General features: G+C 39.1%; 1 protein-coding gene across 1 annotated transcript; it reads right to left on the bottom strand.

Annotated features, from left to right (window-relative positions):
• Window positions 1-954: 954 nt before the first annotated feature.
• On the bottom strand, window positions 955-19337 carry LOC136238138 (alpha-mannosidase 2x-like). The gene is made up of 26 exons (XM_066028487.1): window positions 19164-19337; window positions 18809-19084; window positions 18549-18693; window positions 14739-14910; window positions 11882-12009; window positions 10792-10965; window positions 10097-10182; window positions 9947-10047; window positions 9058-9235; window positions 8830-8881; window positions 8193-8343; window positions 7960-8124; window positions 7347-7529; window positions 7218-7296; window positions 6991-7074; window positions 5308-5423; window positions 4743-4956; window positions 4206-4256; window positions 4088-4151; window positions 3949-4010; window positions 3637-3711; window positions 2600-2741; window positions 2411-2547; window positions 2011-2134; window positions 1457-1611; window positions 955-1256 (listed from the first exon to the last, which is right to left on the bottom strand). The coding sequence occupies exons 1-26, from the start codon at window positions 19302-19304 to the stop codon at window positions 1119-1121; spliced, it is 3393 nt and encodes a 1130-aa protein (XP_065884559.1). The 5' UTR covers window positions 19305-19337; the 3' UTR covers window positions 955-1118.
• Window positions 19338-19424: the final 87 nt, after the last annotated feature.

Consider the following 19424-nt stretch of genomic DNA (forward strand, 5'->3'; position numbering starts at 1 on the left):
GAAAGTTACTGGTAAAAAGTGTACCAAAGTGAATTTAATTAATGATGATCAAATTATAATGCAAGCCAGTTGAACCACACCTGCACTTGTAGGATATCTTTGTTATTAACACCTATAAGGCTATAACATACGAGTGCTGGTGTGATTTTAATGTAGCTTGGTTTCTTAATTGTCCCCTACAGTAGAGAGCTTACAAAATGGCAGAGTTTATTGTTACAACATTGAAGAGCTTTTACTTCTATCTCACTTGAAGCCTCACATCAAAGTAAATGAACAACTATTATGGCAGTAAACCCAGGAATAGAAGTTAAACCCCAGTAGGTAACATAATATAATATGACAAGTTGATTTACACAATCAGATTCAAGTAGTGTTCTTATTATTGTGTTTGATTTATAGTTTGAGGTGACTGCTCTATTAGAGTGTAAAGTCAAGTATTATCACATGCTCAAAATTTTGCCCAAAATGCTTTCAGACTTCTTCCAAAATTTTCACCTATTATGCTCTTCAGTGTTTCCATTATGAAATTTCTTACAATTATCTTTTCAAACATTTTTATGCTCTATTAGAGTATTTCACTACAAAGTGACTGTTCTACTAATCTGAGCTACATTTGAGTGCTCTATTGCAGCTTTCATTGACTGTTCTATTAGGGAGTATCAAACATTTTCATGGAAATAAGCTCAATAGTTTGAAATATCCACCTAATACACTAGCATAGCACTCCAGCCTTTTATTATACTGGCATATTTGATACAGGCGTAGTACAGAGTTTCCATAGCCTTTGTTTCTGATTCTCAGGTCATTCTTTTAACACAGATCCACCTACTGAAAGTGTTTCAATAAGCTAAGCACATTAAATACCATCAAACTCAATATTCTTTATTGTTTTAATTAGTACACTTGTATTTTGATAATTTTATTACTTTTGCTTGTTAAAATCACTTCAGCTGGTTATATCTGCCCACACAACATACATTCTGAATGGAGGCAAGCTGCACTAGCCAACTTCCTTTATTTGAAAAAAAAAACTTTTAAAACAGAGGCACCCATAGGGTGTAAATTATGAATATTACTATAATATACAACTACATAACAAAATTGTAGATATCCAGTCATTAGCTCCAGGACAGCTTGTGTGTGGCGATTTCCATGGGGTCAATGTGATCTGGGGCGGCATCAGATGGGTACATCATAGTAAGTGACATTCTCTGAGATGATGACGGCTCTTTAGTAAACATTGTTCTTGCTGATACCTAGAGAATGTACAGAGTTGTCGTACAGGGAATACCACATGTTGGTCGAAAACAGAACAATGAGACGTGGAAGTTTTTAACCTTTACATAGTATTGGAGCTACTATACCATTCCCATAAAGTTACAACATTTTGTAGAAGCACTTTATTACAAAACTGATACTAAATATTTAGGCTACTATTTCGTACTGTATATCTTACTTGTCCGCTGCTGAGATGACATGTTAGCAATGCAGCACTAAACCCACAATCAAATCCTTTTCTGTGTAGTAACATTGCAGCCTCCTTGGAACTTGATGTTACTACACTACGTAGGTTCAGCATGTGAATATCACATGGTAACTGACCCTTCAAACCTGTAGACAATAATTTAAAAGATCTCAGAACAAATACATCAAATAATACAATGCAAATTTCTAAGAGACAATTTTTAAAATATAGGCCAACTGCTCAGTTAGCTAATTAGTGAAACTATCCTCCACTAGAGTATTTAACCAGAGTTCAGCACTATGAAAGAACCTTCGTTCCTTTGGCTAAACTATACTATACAGTCAGTTTGCAACTAAACTGTCTTGCATAGAAACAACATTTGATTATGTATTTTTTCAATTACATGAACTTCAAAATTACTGTTAAAAGTATTAGAAAAACACAAAAATTGCACGAGTATTATTTTAGCTCAAAATTCAACCCAATAGTGCATCATATCTCTAACACAAAACATGCCATACTATATAATTGTTATAAGAACTTACCAGTATATGAAGCTGCTAGTTGATGAATACTTGATGTCTTCATGATGAAGGGGTGTATGGGTAGTGTTAGTATGGATGAGGTGTAGTGTGCCATCAGTGATGGGTAGGCCACTTGTCTTGTTGGCTAGTGGACAACAATACAATAAGTCACTGTAAATGTTCTGACTGCTCTATTAGAGTAATATGTGGTCATTCAGGGGTTCTTTAGCAAGCTTAACCGTGATAGACTTTCACTCTAAGGACCGGGTGAACTTTAGTTGTGAATTGTAGTTCAAACATGTCTGCTCAAGTTGGTAAAAACGAAATTATATAATGCGAGTGTATAGCAGTGAGCAGTATTTGCTAAACTATAAGAAGGTGCACCTGATTCAGTACCTATAAAGTAAGACACAGTGCTTACATTAGAGTCTGCAGAACTCCTGTGCTCCACTAGTAACCTAAAGCTGGACAAAGTGACCTTGTTATCCATGACTCCATGACCAAGTCCTCGATTGTCATCCATTGACAGTCTACGATCAAGTACCACCTCAAAAACACCTATCACATCATGTTTGTTATGACTAAGGGGTGTAGGGTGACAGTAACACACCTGTTTCTTGGCTAGATACACCCAGTGGTTGTCCTGACAACAGTGTCACTCTAGAGGTTGTGTCCTGGAGGAACATGTAGGATGGCATAGGGTAGAAGTTGCCTTGTGTGGTCAACTTATCAAGTGTCTTCCTCTGTACAGTCTGTAACAAGGAATGAAAAAGAAAGTAGTAGAAAGTACTTACATATGGAAGGACGGGCAGACAGAAAGACACATACGAACCCACAATGTGTTTATGGTGTAAATGTTTTGACAGCAATTATTTTAGGAATAGACTGAAACATCACAATAATATTTCAAGGACCACTAATGAAATTGTATAGCAAAATTAGGCAACTATTATTGGTACTGTAGTCACTCCACTACCCATATCTTTTCCTCAGAAGTACAAAATAGAAATACATAGCAAAAATCTACTCAAAAAAGTTAAATGATTTCAAAACTACATATTGGGCTGCAAAAAATATGCTGAATATAATCAACAACGTTTTCCGAGTATAAAACCTGTAAGAAAGCTAACATGGGAAATAGAATATTGATCAATATACCCTAATAGAACAGTCAGTATAGTCATACTCTAATTGAGCAGTCATTTCACTGTTGCTGAACTCTCCTGCCTTCTGATTTCATAAGGACCACCCGCCTTATATTAGAATAAAATGATACACTTCATGTAAGAAAGCCACATGGAGCTTGACACCTTCACACTGTGATCAGTTAGAAAGTAGTCCTGATAACAGGTACACAAATGCAAATGGGACCATGGACAAGTGTCCCTACTAACAGGGTGTCCTTTTTATAAAGGTTTTGCTGTGCTCAAAGTCCTGCAATTTCCACCAAAGGTTTGCAGTATACATTTCAGTTTTACTGCACTTTAAAGTCAAAGGCCTCACTGTCATCCAACACTGTTGAATGTATATATTACAAGAAAATGTGATGGTTAAGTTTACACTAACAGAGCTAGCGAAATGTGCATATCCTATAAATATATGTAGGAGAGGTGTCAGCGTATATACAAATGATTTCTATGCACAAACCTGGAAGCCATTAAGGTCAGTGTAGTAGACACGGTTATTATTATTAACTGTCGTTGAAATCTTCATGATCAGCTCCTGTAACAATTATTGTATGCTGTAATTGATGGTATGTGTAAGCTATACAAATATATATGTGTACTAAATGAAGAACACAAACTAATTCATGCACATGAATACACAAAAGTACAGCAAACCATTCTGTGGTGGCCGCTGTTACACAATCACAACTACCTAGCATCACCCCCCAAAGGGCCAATGATCCAGCCATTAGATCATGCAGCCTTACTGTAAACACATGTACACGACACACACCTTGTTACTCTCCTTCCTAACATCCACAATGTTAGATATATACACCGACTGACCATCCACCCCTGCAATAAACAATAAATCATGTAGCTCATCACAGGTTGCACAAACACTACACATATTCTTATGTACAGTACCTCACCTGGTGAATTAGATATCTGTGCAGTATGGGTGATCATCTCCATGGTAACCTGTACCCGGTGAAGCTGTAGAGCAACAAACACACATTATATCCAACTAAAGTATGATAGATGACTGACCATTGGTCCTTTGATGACACAGAATGGTAGTGATGATTTATGAACAATGCTCTGTAAAAACAATGAGAACATGAAATATGTACAGTGTAACCTGTCTAACTGAGCACCTTTAAATGACAATAGCTATAAGCAGACAAAGAACAAATCTCTTTTTACGGCAGACTTGGCAGTATTATTATTCGATGAGGATATTGAAGATACAATTCACAGAAAAGACAACTGTTCTTCTACAGTACACATGATGTACAACAATCTGAAGGGCTCACATTGTATTTTCATAGCAAAATAACATGCTTGAACTTTTAAAAATGGAAAAAAAGCTATGGATTTGGTATTGTTGTGCTTGTTTCCTGCACGACAGAACTACATATCTCTCAGTTATCTAAACCTCAGATCCTCAATTATTCAAACTCAAAATTGACCGTTTAATTATAATAATTTGTCACTAAGCAAAATCATTTATCTAAAAACTATTTTTCTCAACAGGTAACTGTAAATACATCCCATATTATAATATTTATAATTAGGCTGGCTCACCTCAGCTCCTCCATTAGGCAGGAACAGATATGCTCCACTAGCTCGAGATGAGTAGACGGTGAAGTCAAGCACAGTCTTAACCTCACGATTGGAAGAGCCGTGTGCCCTGACTGACTGCAGCAGGCCGGTGGAGCCATCAAAGGAGACCTCAAGTCGTTCAGTGCTCAATGTGAATGGTGACTGAGATGTGATAGATGATGTCTTGAATAGTGAGCTAAAACAGAAGTAACACATTTGTACTTATTATAAAATATATGCAAGGGATTAACATGTACTATTGTAACTGGTACACATTTAGATGTGAGATGAGCAAACACAATTGTTGGACACACATTTGAAAATGATTCCTTACGGCCTGTGTATACAGTGTTTGAATATTAAGTTCAGTTAGGAGGGAGCATGCACCTGAGGATATACTTGCAAACATTTAATTTCTACTGATAAACTTCAGTTGCCTTAAGATTTTTCTGTGAATAAACTGGTTTGTATAACATTACAAACTTTCAGTTATGGAACTTTCAGTTATGGAAACACCCTTCCCCCACATATACTACAATAAACTCACTTGGAGGGGGCACCACTACTACACTCCACTGTGGCCATCATAGTCAACTGGTTAGCTACTCCAGCAATGTGGTACTTGGTGACACTGAGTGGAGCAAGCTTTACCATGAACACCACCTACACAAGGGGAACAATAGACATCAGTCATCATAGCTGCATATACACTACACACTAGTGACATATGTTTGAGCAGTGGAGGAGGCTTTAGCATTGTTACAGGTACATGTAATATTATATCCCATTACAAGGTGATATCATTGTTATATACAAATCTGAGGCAAAGCCGATGACAAGTATAAAATATAACAATGATATACTATATCCCAGTGCAATATGGATACAGTGGAACTCGGACCCCACATATCTGGATTCTTGGTTAACCAAACTACGGAAAAGACTGCTCTATTAGAGTAGTGACTGTTCTATTAGGGTGGTTGAAACATTGATATAAAAAAAATTCTTTGTGCTTTTTAAAGGTTATTTATACACAGTTTCAGAGATACGGACTTCAGACTTATGGACCATCCCTGGTCCCAAGGGGTTCGGATAACTGAGGTTCCACTGTATTTAAGAAGCTCATGTTTGAGTTTCTTTGTAGTGAGTTCTCAGTGTGCTCAAGATTTAGTATGAATTTAGCTTTGCAACTACTGGAGAGGCACTATGGTACCACTCAAATGCAACGTCGTCTTGCGAAAGTGCACGTGATTAAAAAATTGCTAATTAAGGGGTGTGGCACTCATTTTACTTGAGAGTTCACCCCAAAAGAAACGGGATGAATGCTCAAGAGAGAAACAGGTGCCATGCCACCTGTAATTAGCAAGTTTTTAATTGCTCGCACTCTCACGAGATGACATTGCGTTTGAGCAGTACTGTATATACAGGTGTACAGGGCTACAAATTGTGGTGATGGATGTTTTTATAAAGCAGTAGTTTCCGGAGGTATGATTCACCTTTGTGTGGGGTTGGGTGGAGTGGCATTGCGTGGTGTCCAAGGGCTAAAAAGCAACAAGGATTACTCCCGAGACAGAATGATGGAGCCAGAGGTTACTGAATGAAGTTGATTCTTCACCATATACTGCTGGGACTGATCACCGGAGTGACTGAAATAGACACAGACTGTTTCTCAACATTTGTTTAACCCATCACAACAGTATAAGTATAATGTCACTGTGTAATGGATTAACCATTGTATGTGTGTTCTTGCATTTACATTTCCATATTAGGCTTTGCTCCATTGGTATACAATACCACTCGCGGTTGTTATGCCAAAAACCAGTCTGGGTGATGCAGTAAGTTGGTAACTAACTTATCCACAGTAGCAGAGCTGCTCTGTCTAGCTATATGGTAGTTATCACCCAGTGTGGCACTTGGGATTTAAATTAATTTTAGAAGATTAGAGTAGCTGACTGCTCTACTACAGACTTTAAAGCACATTGTCCCCTCCCCTTTCCACATCACCTATGAATTATGCACTACAAACACAAACATGCAATATGCCACTAAATATACTACACATATTAATACTCAGCAGACTTTAAGTTTACATGCATGTAGTACTTCTGGTATATACAGCTGTAACAGCCCATACAGTCATGCAACTTGATACAAGTAATTTTGCTATATATTTGTGCATTCTGTAACGTTCCCTACACACTACATACAATGGTGAATAATCTCTATGCACCTCATATTTAGTAGAGTCAATGTTGTTTGATGACATCACAGGATTAACCTGACTGGCTATCGGGTTATCATCAGCATCATAAATCTAGTGGTTACAATAACAACGTCACAAGTATTTCTGGTAAAAAGCATCAGCCCCACTACACACAGACACATAGACAGACAGACAGACAGACACCCATCAAACCATTATTACTGACCACCCACGAGTCACAGCCTGTTACTTACACTGACTGAAGCAGTGCTGACAACCAAACTAACTAACTCCTGTCTGCTGTGAGTGAGTGAGTTGTACAGACATACCACCCTGTGTAGAGAGGAAGATCATATCTCAATGGGAACTATATATCAATTCACCTCTTTTCATTCTCAGCAAGTTTGATGACTTTTTTCTCTGGGAGAGCATCATGTTGGGCTCTTGTCTCACTGACATCAAATATCATTTCACTAGTTGTGGATTGTGTTTGGGATTTGCCTAGCAACAAGGCTTGAGCACTAGCTGCCATGACACGATCAGCTCCATTAACTCCATCAAGTAGCCTGTATACCGCACATAGCACATGTGCAATGTGATTGCATACCACAGACAAACAAAACACATAGACATACACTAATACACACACATGCATGCACCCACACAAGCAAAGCAAAGCCTTCCAGCTACCGTGCTAGCAGTGAACCAGCACTGGGACACCTGTGTACTACTCAAGTGTGGCAATTCAGCGTCGGCAAATCCTACTGGGGTAGGACTAGTAACCTGCAGGAGGCTGTCAAGTCTCACCGGTATAGGTGTGGGCTCTTGAAGTACCTCCTAGACCTTCAGCCCCTGTGTGAGACATGGACAGTTGGCACTTGCTTTCCTACACACCATGCATGAATGCACGCACGCACGCACGCACGTACGCACGCACGCACAAGGCATGCATATCAGTCACACTGTGCTAAAATTACAGAATACATAAAGCATTACCTGGCACCATAGTCCACAACAACATGGTTCTTTGCAGTACCAGTAATTCCATCATGGTGCTGGAAGAGGCCTAGGTTACGACGAGCCTTTGTTAGCAATGTATCCAATCCATCTGCTAGGGGAAGTGACTCAGCTTTGGCCAGTGTGTAAATTATTTCTGCAGCTCTACAAGAACAAAAAGCCACTTACTCAGATACAATATGCAACTGAACACAATACAGACTACTATATACCTCAGCCTATCTTCCAGTATACGATCAAGATTCTTATAGAATGGTCTAGAGGTGTAGTAACCACTCCAGTAGTCGTGTTCCCTGTCACAATAAGTGAAGAAGTCTCCAGTCAATGTCGGATAGCCAGGTGGGTGAGTACTACCTGATACACCTGTTGTGTGGTATACACATAAATAATGTTAAGTGATATAATATTAACAAACATTAGGTTGTGGCAAGAAAGAGGAGGAGTGTCTAACTTCAGTATGGCCCATCAAAAATGAAGGCTTTAAGTCCATAGGCTTCCCTCAAATTTACATGAGAGGTGTTAATATGGCTTGTTTGATCTGTCAAAGTAACCACTTTGAGTTTCACTGCTGAGTGTTAACTTGCTCTATCAACACTTTAATCATAAGCATGGATTTACTATAATAACCAGAAAGACTTGAAGCCCTCATTTTTGATAGACTATACTGAGTTAGATACTCTCTCTTTTATTATTCACTCTTGGTTGTGGTTTACCAAGTACATAAGTATGTACAAGCTGTACATGGTATCAAGAGTTTATCACCTTGTTCTCAAGGGAGTGTGTGTGTGTGTGTGTGTGCGTGTGCGTGTGTGCATGCGTGCGTGCGCGTGTGTGTGTAACATTCCCAACCTGTTGACTTGCGAAGGGCAGTGAAGTAATCTCTTAAAGTGCCAAACTGAGCCTGCAAATAGACATGGATTCATATTAACAAACCTGTGAACTGACTTAATCATCCATTATATTATGTAGATGGGCAGTATAAGATTTTGTCAAAGTTGATTTGGTATACGAGAGAAATATGAAGCTTTTCTCTCCCAAAACTAACACCACCACAAGACACACACATCATCTACACACCTTCACGTTCAGTTCAGGGTGAGAGTCAAAGTATGAGAATATCCTCTGGTAGTTGTTGTACTGATCATGTGTCTCTGACGAGGAGTCATAACGGAAATCATCCCCTAGGGGCACTAACAACACATTGGTACGGTACAGTTGTGCCTTCTTGCGGTACTGATCCAGCAACATAGTTGCCCTGAAGGGGAATTAAACAATTATAATTGATTGTTACTTGTTGATCATCAAAACATATAGCAGGTACCACACTATAACACTGTATTCATCAAGGCTTAAGCAACTCTCTAAATTTTAGTATGTCACAATTACCTTAGTAAGAATTAGTTAAGCAACATTAGGACCAATGAGCCTTGGTACACATATTCAGGTTATAAAATTAAAGGAAGCTATAGAGGTTATCTGTTTCATGTCCCATTAAACATTTTCCGTATAACAACAGCAGGTTATCTTCACGAATGCGTGAGGCAAGAGTGAGTTACAAGTCGAAGAATGCTAGTGAAAATGAAAAGGTTGTGGTGTACTTATGTTATTCGTTGCTTAGTAATAACGCATTGCAACTGGAAGAAACAGGTCCATCAAACTCCAGCTGCTCGCTGGCTTGTACCGCTGTTAACCCACTCACCTTTATTCCCGCTCTTCAATTGGCTGTAACTCACTCGGTGTAGAGATTTCGCCCAAGTCTTTCTTCAATTGTGCAAAATCACAAAATGTTTCATTTTCTTGTATGGATCCCATTGATTTTTTGCCTCAAAAACGCAGTGTCTTTGTAACTTAAGATGACGTATACGGATGGGTAACCTCTATTGAACATTCACTGAAAGCCATAGACTGAAACAAAGTACCTTCTATAAATAGGTCTCCCTATGTACAAATAAGGTGTGAGAAATACCTTTCTTGGACGTTAGACCCAGTAATCACTTGAGCGGGTACTCTCCATGGACAGGTCACCCTGTGTCCTGGAAGACGCAGGAAATCAAACTGGCAACAAATCTGGAAGGACACATAATATAAGTCATGATGACATCAGTAGGGGAATTACCTTGGGGTCAGGTCCACAGGTATGGGGGACATCATAACTGTAGAATGGCATCATGTGACACAGCATGTCCGTAGATGTACTGTGATCTGTACACAATGTAGCCATACAACTTAAAAATGGATACTACTGTATTAGAGGTCTTCTTACTGAAAGGATTTCAATTTTATTCCTAATGAAAAGTATCAGGGTTCAGTCAGGGTGTAGGAACCTATTTTTATTTAGTCCAACTCTGCTGGGTTGTGGTAGAACACTAGGAAAGGACACAACGTTAGGTGTCACTGTACAAGTGTGAAGCACACTTCGAAAAGTAAGGCATCCTCCCCTCTTCCTCAGTTGACTGTATGCAAGTTGTAAAATAGTTAACTGGAGTTTGTAGCTGACTGTTCTATTAGAGTTACAGTATTGTATTGATTACACATATAGAAAACTCATCTGTTTGATTATTTTTTTTTTTTGTAAATTATAGTGCTTCAAAAAGCTTAAATTAATACAAGTGGCCTAGTCAAAACCATCAGCTGGACTGGTACAGTGTAGGTCCCTCATAGTAATGTACATTTAGCAAAATAAACTAGAGGATTCAGCAATGGAAACAGGAATGTTCAAATAATTGTTGAATTCACACTCCTAATAAAAATCAAAAATTCAGCTAGAAAGATGGCTTTTTATTTGTGGACATTGTTTAAACGACTACTTACCCCAGCTCTGTCTCCACAAGAACTCCAGCTGTTTCTTCTTAGAGAAGTGTTTCTTGAGGGCATAGTGTATCCTCTGGATCAACATGTTGTGGAATCCCATCCTCTGCAACAAGTAGGCCATTGTGGGAGTGTAGCCAAATGGGTCAATAGCCCAACCAGATATTGGCTTTACACCTACACCATATAATATCATGGGAATAATGGAAAACACTTGGTGAATTGCAACTGCAAGTTAAGAGCCAGCATTTGCTAGCAAAAATGGCAAATTCCATAAGCTCCAACTATTCACACTCAAATTTCATATAAGATATTGATTCTTTTGCTGCATGAAAACTTTTGATAGTCACATATGTACATATAATTACATATCCTTAATTAACCCGTTGAAAACCATAACCCTATATTTAAGCTTTGATGCATACCTCTATACAAACTCAAATAACTTCTCAACAGAAAGATCCCACAGCCACCATGTTATTTACCATGAACTTCCCAATAAAATGGCACCAAGCACTGAAGAATTTGAGAAAAATGCCGTTCATCACACCATTTAGAAAAGAGCCTTCTTCATCAAAGGTCCACCATGGCTGTACACCGCTTCACTAATCAAGGCATATCTTCGCCATACTTAACACTATGGCCTTAAACTAAACGCCATTAGAATCCTCGTGAGCTACTGAATTGAGTGGTATACATGTACAATAGAGCACACGATTTTAAAATATACACTCAAAACGCCGTCTAGTTTTGGTGAAGACTATGTCTGCCGTTCATCACTTCGTATCAAAAGTATTCTTTAGTGCTGTGCAAAACTGTTTACATGCTCTGTAGTGCTTGATGCTCTACCTACAGTATACAGTTACTCACTATTTCATATTCAAAATTAATTCCATCTTTGAAGGGTTAAGTGTACACAGGGTTTACGATGTCATGAAGGCAATAGCAAACACAACAATTCTATAAAGTAACTTTGCTTGATACAAAAGTGGATAAAAACACCCGAAAAGTGGACATATGCATTTGCTTGGAGATATGTACCATTGTGTGTTGATAGTTTAGCTAATTACCTAAAGGAAAATATTTCACTCACCGACATTATCATGTAACCATTGATGTCCTTCCATCAGTTGATCAATCATGGCAAAATAGTGAGTGTTGGCTTCATCATTCATCACCCATCCTCCAGTGACCATCTCTAACTGACCATTCTTTATTAACCTATAGAATATGATGTACTGTAAGACCCTTCATACACATGTGTATGACGTATATTTGTATTTTCAAGTACATTTGCGGTGATGTGCCCAGGTTTAGAGTAGTGGTGACTACAAGAAATAAAGTTGGGACAAGAAACGTAGTGTGGGGCCTTAACTTTGTATGTCACAGGTGATTCTGTACTTGGTTGGTGAGAGGTAGCGGTGGCTATTTTATTTGAGTGGTGGTCGGTACTGACCACTGCCGACCACTGTAGGCACATTCCTGCATTTGAACGTAGACTGAGTATATAGACCAGTGTAACTACAGTACACCAAAAGTAAATTAATTCAGATCAGTAACTGCATCCTGCTGCAACACATACGTATTCTTTAGATTCTTTGTATTCAAAACCACACAGCTTGTCAATTTTCTTTAGTAACAAGAAAGATAACAAAAAAGAAATAACACATCAAGTAGAACTTATACCTAATACATTAGCTGTGGCAAAGTCATATATACCTGGAAATATTTGTGGTATGTACTACGTATGCAAGTTTCACAGTTTGCAGTCAGTAAGGCAATTTTATTATCCTACAAACTACGGCAGTAGCTGACCTACTGCAAGATTAGACTACAGTATGCCTTGCACAGGGATTGCTGGTACTGTGTTACTTGGCTCAGATGCTCTGTGAAGTAAAATCAATCCAGATCCTGTAGCCAAGTAGTTAAAAACGAAAACAAAAATCTTGAGCAATAGTGGTCTGTGATTTTTCCATGAAATTTAAAACATGAAAATCCTGGGCTAAGAGATATCAATAAAACTTAAAATGCAAAAAAAAAAAAAAAAAAAAAAAAAAATCTCACTAAGTACATAACTGAAATATACACACTGCAATTTTTTTTTGGGTATATGCCATGGTAGGCATGTGTTATGAAAAATATATAATTAGGCCACTTCAAATACGGGCAAAAATTTTAAGAGCACATGGCTGGAACATAAATTTAAGGACAAAATGAGTACAAAACATAACAAAATAAAAGTAAGGGGCAAAGTGGCACCTCTTGGTTTTTTTTTTTTGCTTCATTAATTTCTACTTATGAAAATTTATTTCAAGACAACATGGTCTTACCACAGTACTTAAATACACACCACACAAGAATCGCATACTACTAATCAGAAGTGCACAACTCACAAGGTGACTGCATGGGCAGACAAATTATACCCTCTATTATGATGGAACTTGGGACCAAGTACTTTTACATAGGCTATTCTCTGGTTACAGTCACACATACTTGCTTGAACCAAAGTTGTGGTCTTTATTCAGAAAGTACTACAAAGAACAGATGTTTCTAATTCAAATAGTCATGCTCAGCTGGACACTGCAATTGGTTGGAAAATGGCATTAACTTGACAAACAAGTACAATATGTAAACACCAGCATAACCAGTTTGCAAGTTATGTTAATAGGCTCTATCTTTGAAAACAACAACACCTTGTAATATGCAAGCCATACAGCCTAGGACCTAGAGTTCTTTCCATACTTACACAGCATGAATTTTTGTACATACATCACAAGGCCTGCCTATGAATATCGACAACCACATGTTCAATATGACATCTGCTAGATATTGGGAGTGGAAATCACTAATGTTGTTACTACATGATGCAGGTCTATTTATTATCCAAGTTTGCTACTCATGATGTACAGTGCATTGAATACAAGTAGCTACTTGCCACACGGTGTTGGGCAACTGAAAGCAGGGCTCTGGGAGCTGTAACTTATCAATATCAATTTGCACATTACAATATTTTATATTGATACTAGATGTTGGTGTTGAATGAACTTAACTTTACTTTGATATCACAAGATGTTTGATGACGTGTGACTAACCTCCTCTGCAATATTACAGTTCACACCTGAGCCGTATCCCCCCCCCCCCCCTTAAACAGAGCACCTGTCAAGTACATTCCAACATCAGAACTACTTCTTTGGAGCTGTGTAATTATGCAAGTGGCTGTAAATATCCCATAGATTTAACATGGATGGTAAAGGTAGTGACCATGTTGACAAGTAGAAGAAATTTAAAGTTTTCAATACACATACCCAAACCACGGTTAAGAGCACATGCATATGTTCAATGAAGTGCAACTCCCACAATCAAAGGTTTGTTTTTCTTTAACGCCATCAGAGAGAGACCAAGTGTGTAAATGATCTAGAAGAATGGAACTAAGCACATTGCGCTGGTGGTGATGACTCACTGGAATTCGCAGAACAGCTTTAGCAAACCGGCTTTAGCAATCTAACAAAGCACCAAGTTGATGAACAAGCTCTTTGAAGTTCCACACTTAGGACATGAGCCAAGAGGGGACGAACACTGCGAGGGATGTGAGATACCATAGAAACAGGACAAGCCATTACATGATCAAGTAACACATTAAGCGTTTCGAATTCCATAGCAGGAGGTCCTTGAAAATATTGTGAAGTAAAAGACTGCGGAAATACATCATTTCAGGTAACCAAGTTATAAGGCAAGGGTGTGCTTTATATTTATAAACTGAATAATGAAGGGAGAAAATTTGATGCTTTTAATTTATTTTAAACCATTGATCTACAAAATTTATTCTCTGTTCAATTCTTTAAAAAGTTGTTGCTCAACAAACACACGCAATCATTAGTAAGAGGCATATACACATGTATGGGTTATTCAGATACACATACGATACACACTATACAGATATTACTGCTTACTTCTTTGTAAGTTCTTTACGATCAGCCGACTGCTCATTCCACCACAGGTCAAAGAAAGAGATCTCAGCCCAAATGAAGCGTCTCCTCTCATCCTCCGCTAAAGCATTCACTACACTGTCGAGAATGTGTCTAGTTTGTTGTGAATAATAATCCTGAAATGTCTTGATCCAACCTGGTTGGGAAGAATGGACAGATAGTAAGTGTAAACTTAATTTCACACTGTTGCTGCTCAAAACATTGTGCTTCCTTGTTGTGGACAGAGTAACACATCACTCGTAGGTAATGTGGCTAATGGCAGTACCCTTGGCTCTGCCGTGTAGTGGAGACCATACAGAGTCAGGGAGACTCCCTCACATTGGTCATGAAACAAGAGGGTTTCACATAATGCATACACCATGCTTTGCACAAGTCTCTGACTCAGGTCCCTGCAATTGTTTATGGCCTATCCACCCTTCTGGGGGTCTGGTTCTATATTTCAAAACTGTAAATTCTGTAGGATTACCCGCATCACCTAGCTAGGAGAGTTCTCTCTCCTAGCCTAAATTCAATGGCTTGTAAATGGGTTATTCGGTATCCCCTGGAGTACCTTCCATGGAGGGTTGGGACAGAGGGTCATCCAGATTTACCCTTAAACCCACAGAGAACTTGACGTTTACACAATATGGGCACGGATGGCGACACTAGGTGGGGTGACTTAATTCTTACAGCCTACAAATATATATATCAAAAGTCTGTTCACTGGGATACTTGGAGAAGGTTAATGAACACTGTAACTACAGTGGCTTACTTGTTATGAAGCAATGAACAGTGGCAAGTTGTGCTCAAAATTCTTGCCACGTGTTTAATTTTGATTGTGGGTTTACTCATGTGAGTCATATATGGTCTGATAGAAAATTTAACAGTGAATCGAATGGAAACTGTTGCAAGGTGATAGGAGCAACCACCATCGAGTTATCAATCATTTTATGAAGGAATGTAAAGCGTCTGCATGGTTTCTTACCAAAAATATATTTTACAGCTATTTTGGCCTCACCACTTAGTGTCTATAACTTTTGAAGTGTCCATCCTATGGCTACGCAATTTATGTCATTCTACTTGTGATGTAACAAGGATTAAAATGATACCTAGGATTTTACCCTACAGCACTTTGTGCAAGACATGTGTATTTATTAAATTTAAATCCAGTTTTCTGGATTACGCGGGTTTAAGTGTTAAGTGGCATCTTTGTACAATGGCCTTGGTCTTGAGGTCCCAAACATTTTTTTCCACACAAAAGTGGCTTGCCTTAAGTAGACACCTGTTTAACACATATAACAGCCAGCCAAGAACCCAACTGTGTATTATTGTACTGATGACTGTATTGGTTTGTTTAGCCAACAATTTAGCACAGCTATGACTATTGCAAATACTGTGCAAAAAATAATCTATCTGGCTTCATAACAAGCTCATCTTGTCCTACCTGTACTGATAATTGTTTGCAAAACAATTAGCATTTGCAGTTGGGGAGCCTCTTAATAGTAATTTAACTGTATGCAGGCTGTCCTAGCACTATAACAACCACGTGTATATAAAGGCCAGAAAGGAAAGTTCTGGCCTGAGGGTGACCGGTTTCACTGTAGTAACTATGTACGTACATATGCATACATGTAGTGCATCGCGCGCACGCGGTGTGTGTGTGTGTGTGTGTGTGTGTGTGTGTGTGTGTGTGTGTGTGTGTGTGTGTGTGTGTGTGTGTGTGTGTGTGTGAGGCAGCATACCAACTGGCTAGAGCATTAATTGGCCTGGTAATGAATATAAGGTTCCAGATTTGATGTATTATGCCAAGTTGCTGCTTCCTTTTACCATAGATAATAGATTAAAGGGATAGGAAACGCAATAACGTGACGTCACAAAATACGTACATTTCTATTGGAATTCCGTGTAGTACGTCACGAACATACTCGTTATGCTTGCTGCGCTTGTATCAAAGAGAAACAAATTGTTGTAACGACAGAATTTTGTAACCAACGACTGTGAAACTTCGCTACAGTGAACTCAAGTAAGTAAACGAGGGAAATAGGATGGTACCAACCCTCAAGGAAGTTATACGCAAAATTAAAGGAGATTGAAAGTGAAAAAAACAGCCCAAAAATTACTTTAAACCACTTTACTTTCTTCGTAAATATATTCTATCCTTTTAACTGTGATAAACCTATTCCTTACCATTTAACAGAGGGAACCAGAGGAAATATCGGAGCAAAACAGGAACTGTTGCTTGAAGAAACGACTAAGTATCTTCCATTTTTAACCGAAAGTTTAAACCACCTTGCAGTACAACGCAACGGTAAAAGACTGTGTTGGTGACACGCCTAGCTTACCACAAGATTCGAAAGTGGAACCGGCTATAAAAGAAGCGGTATGGACGAGGCATGAAGGTACGATGAGCGAAAGTGTGACAGCGTGTAACAATCACGGTTAATGCGATATGCTTTGTTACAAAATCTACGGTCTGAATTCTCTCGCCAAAATCTCTCACATAGGCCTAAATACTTACTGTAGTCTGTTGGATTACTATTTACGCTGCTTAGAACACTAATTCTCACAAAACTATCTTGTCCTTTCAAGTCACGCGTAACGGAAATCAAACCGGAAATCGCTTGTGTTTCCTATCCCTTTACTCTATTATCTATGCTTTTACTCACATTGCTCCAGTACCCAATTACCCGGGGGCCTGGTATCAACTGGCCCATCCAGCTGCAACATAAACGGGTATCTGGTGTGTTAGCTGGAAAAGAAAATGCCTCATCTTGCTTGGTAGTACTGGAAACTCAGGATCTGTGGCCTCTCACTGTGGGACCTGGACAGTTCTCCTACAGGTTACCTGTCCTGCCCCAGAAGGATTTGTCTGCACAAGACTTGAGTGCCTGAGTGGTGCACAGGTATCCCAGTAATAGTTAGCTGAGCAGCAATGGCTGTGTTTCACCGGCCGGTGGAGGTTTTCCTTTGTGTATGAGTGAGAGAGATTAAAAGGTGGTTCGATGTAAAGTTGCTGTTGTTGCATCATTGAGCAAGAAATTTTGCTGACATCACTCCAGTCTACCCAGCTGTATAAAGGGGACCTGTATGTTAACTGAAGAAGCAGCTCACCCAGCTGTAACATTAATGGGTTCATGGTGTTAACCGGGAAAGCAAATGTACAATTGTCCATGTCTCACGTAGTGGTGTTGAGGTCATTGTGGAACTAGGGTTCCACAATGACCTGGGACCTGGATAGTCCTTCTGCTGGTATTAGCCCTGCCCCAGGAGAATTTATCTGCACAACACCCTGTGTGTGCTCCCCCAGAAAACACCAGGGCCCAACTGTCTTGCTTGGGGTTGTTATGGAACTTCAGGTTAATTGACCTCTCTCCGTGAGACTTGGACAGTCCTCCTGTGGGATACTAGCCCAGCACAAATTCACTTTTGTGCTATTCCTGCAATTTTAATGAAGTTTAATTTACTTTCATGCAGCTTGCTATGGTTGTGCCAGGTAAACAATGGTTTGAAAAGCTGCTTATCTCGTAATGAAATAATGGAAAGGAACTGCCTGCCCACACACAAAAGTGCTTCAGTACAGGACATGACACAGAGAATTTATTTGGAGTGGTCTTAGGTTTTTGCGTGTGTGTGTGTGTGTGTGTGTGTGTGTGTGTGTGTGTGTGTGTGTGTGTGTGTGTGTGTGTGTGTGTGTGTGTGTGTGTGTGTGTGTGTGTGTGTGTGTGTGTGTGTGTGTGTGTAAGTATTCAAATATGTTACAGCATGTGCATAATGTTAATTGTACATGACACTCACCAGGATCATTATGGGAGTGAGGGGCTACAAACACTTGAAGAGGTTCCTCCTTGAATGACCCCACATCATACTTAATATCATATCCTTGTTTCCACACTCCTCCATCAGGATTATCAAATGCTAACTCATCAAACAAGTCCAACACCTAAAAAGCACAGAACTTCTAACAGCCACTCCCTTAAGACGACAGTGAATAAAACCTTCTGTACTCACATTCAATGTACGTATCACCCAGACTAAACATTAATCATCTCACTCACATTAACAGTGGGTTTATGTTCTGGTGTAGTGGCTGAAAACACACACTCATCTTCACTCCCAGTTAGCTGAAGGAACGTCTCATCATCATTAGCTAGCTGTTTCACTTGGGGTACACTAACTTCAACAGTTCTAATTGATGCTGGCTGTGGCAAGGAGTTATTCTCAACTGGCTTGAGAGAGTCAACTGGTTTTGGAGAGTCATTCTTTTTAACAAAAATAGGTATCTCAGATGGTTCTTCTACATCACGAACAATTGAATTTGAGCTTGCCGCTTCCTAAATCGGTTATACCAATACGTTAGAAAACACACGAGTATCAAAGTTTAAACTTGGCGCGCGTTATATAAAGTCATACCTGCAATGCGGCGGAGTACTGCATGAACGAGTACACTCCCAGCATTACCAGTACTAACAGTATGGAGGTTAATAACAACACTCCTCTCTTGAGAAATAGCTGGCGACCCAGAGTACGACAAGTCAAGCACAACACACCCATAACTAATAATGTATCTCACGTGAGCACTAGACTAGATTTTGGTCCTAGCGCTTCTATTCAGGGTATACCGGTACGATAACTGGCTTCGCGTGTAAACATATTCTGTTACTTAGCTATATA

The sequence above is a fragment of the Dysidea avara genome, chromosome 11 (assembly GCF_963678975.1).
Source record: "Dysidea avara chromosome 11, odDysAvar1.4, whole genome shotgun sequence".
Classification (NCBI taxonomy): domain Eukaryota; kingdom Metazoa; phylum Porifera; class Demospongiae; order Dictyoceratida; family Dysideidae; genus Dysidea; species Dysidea avara.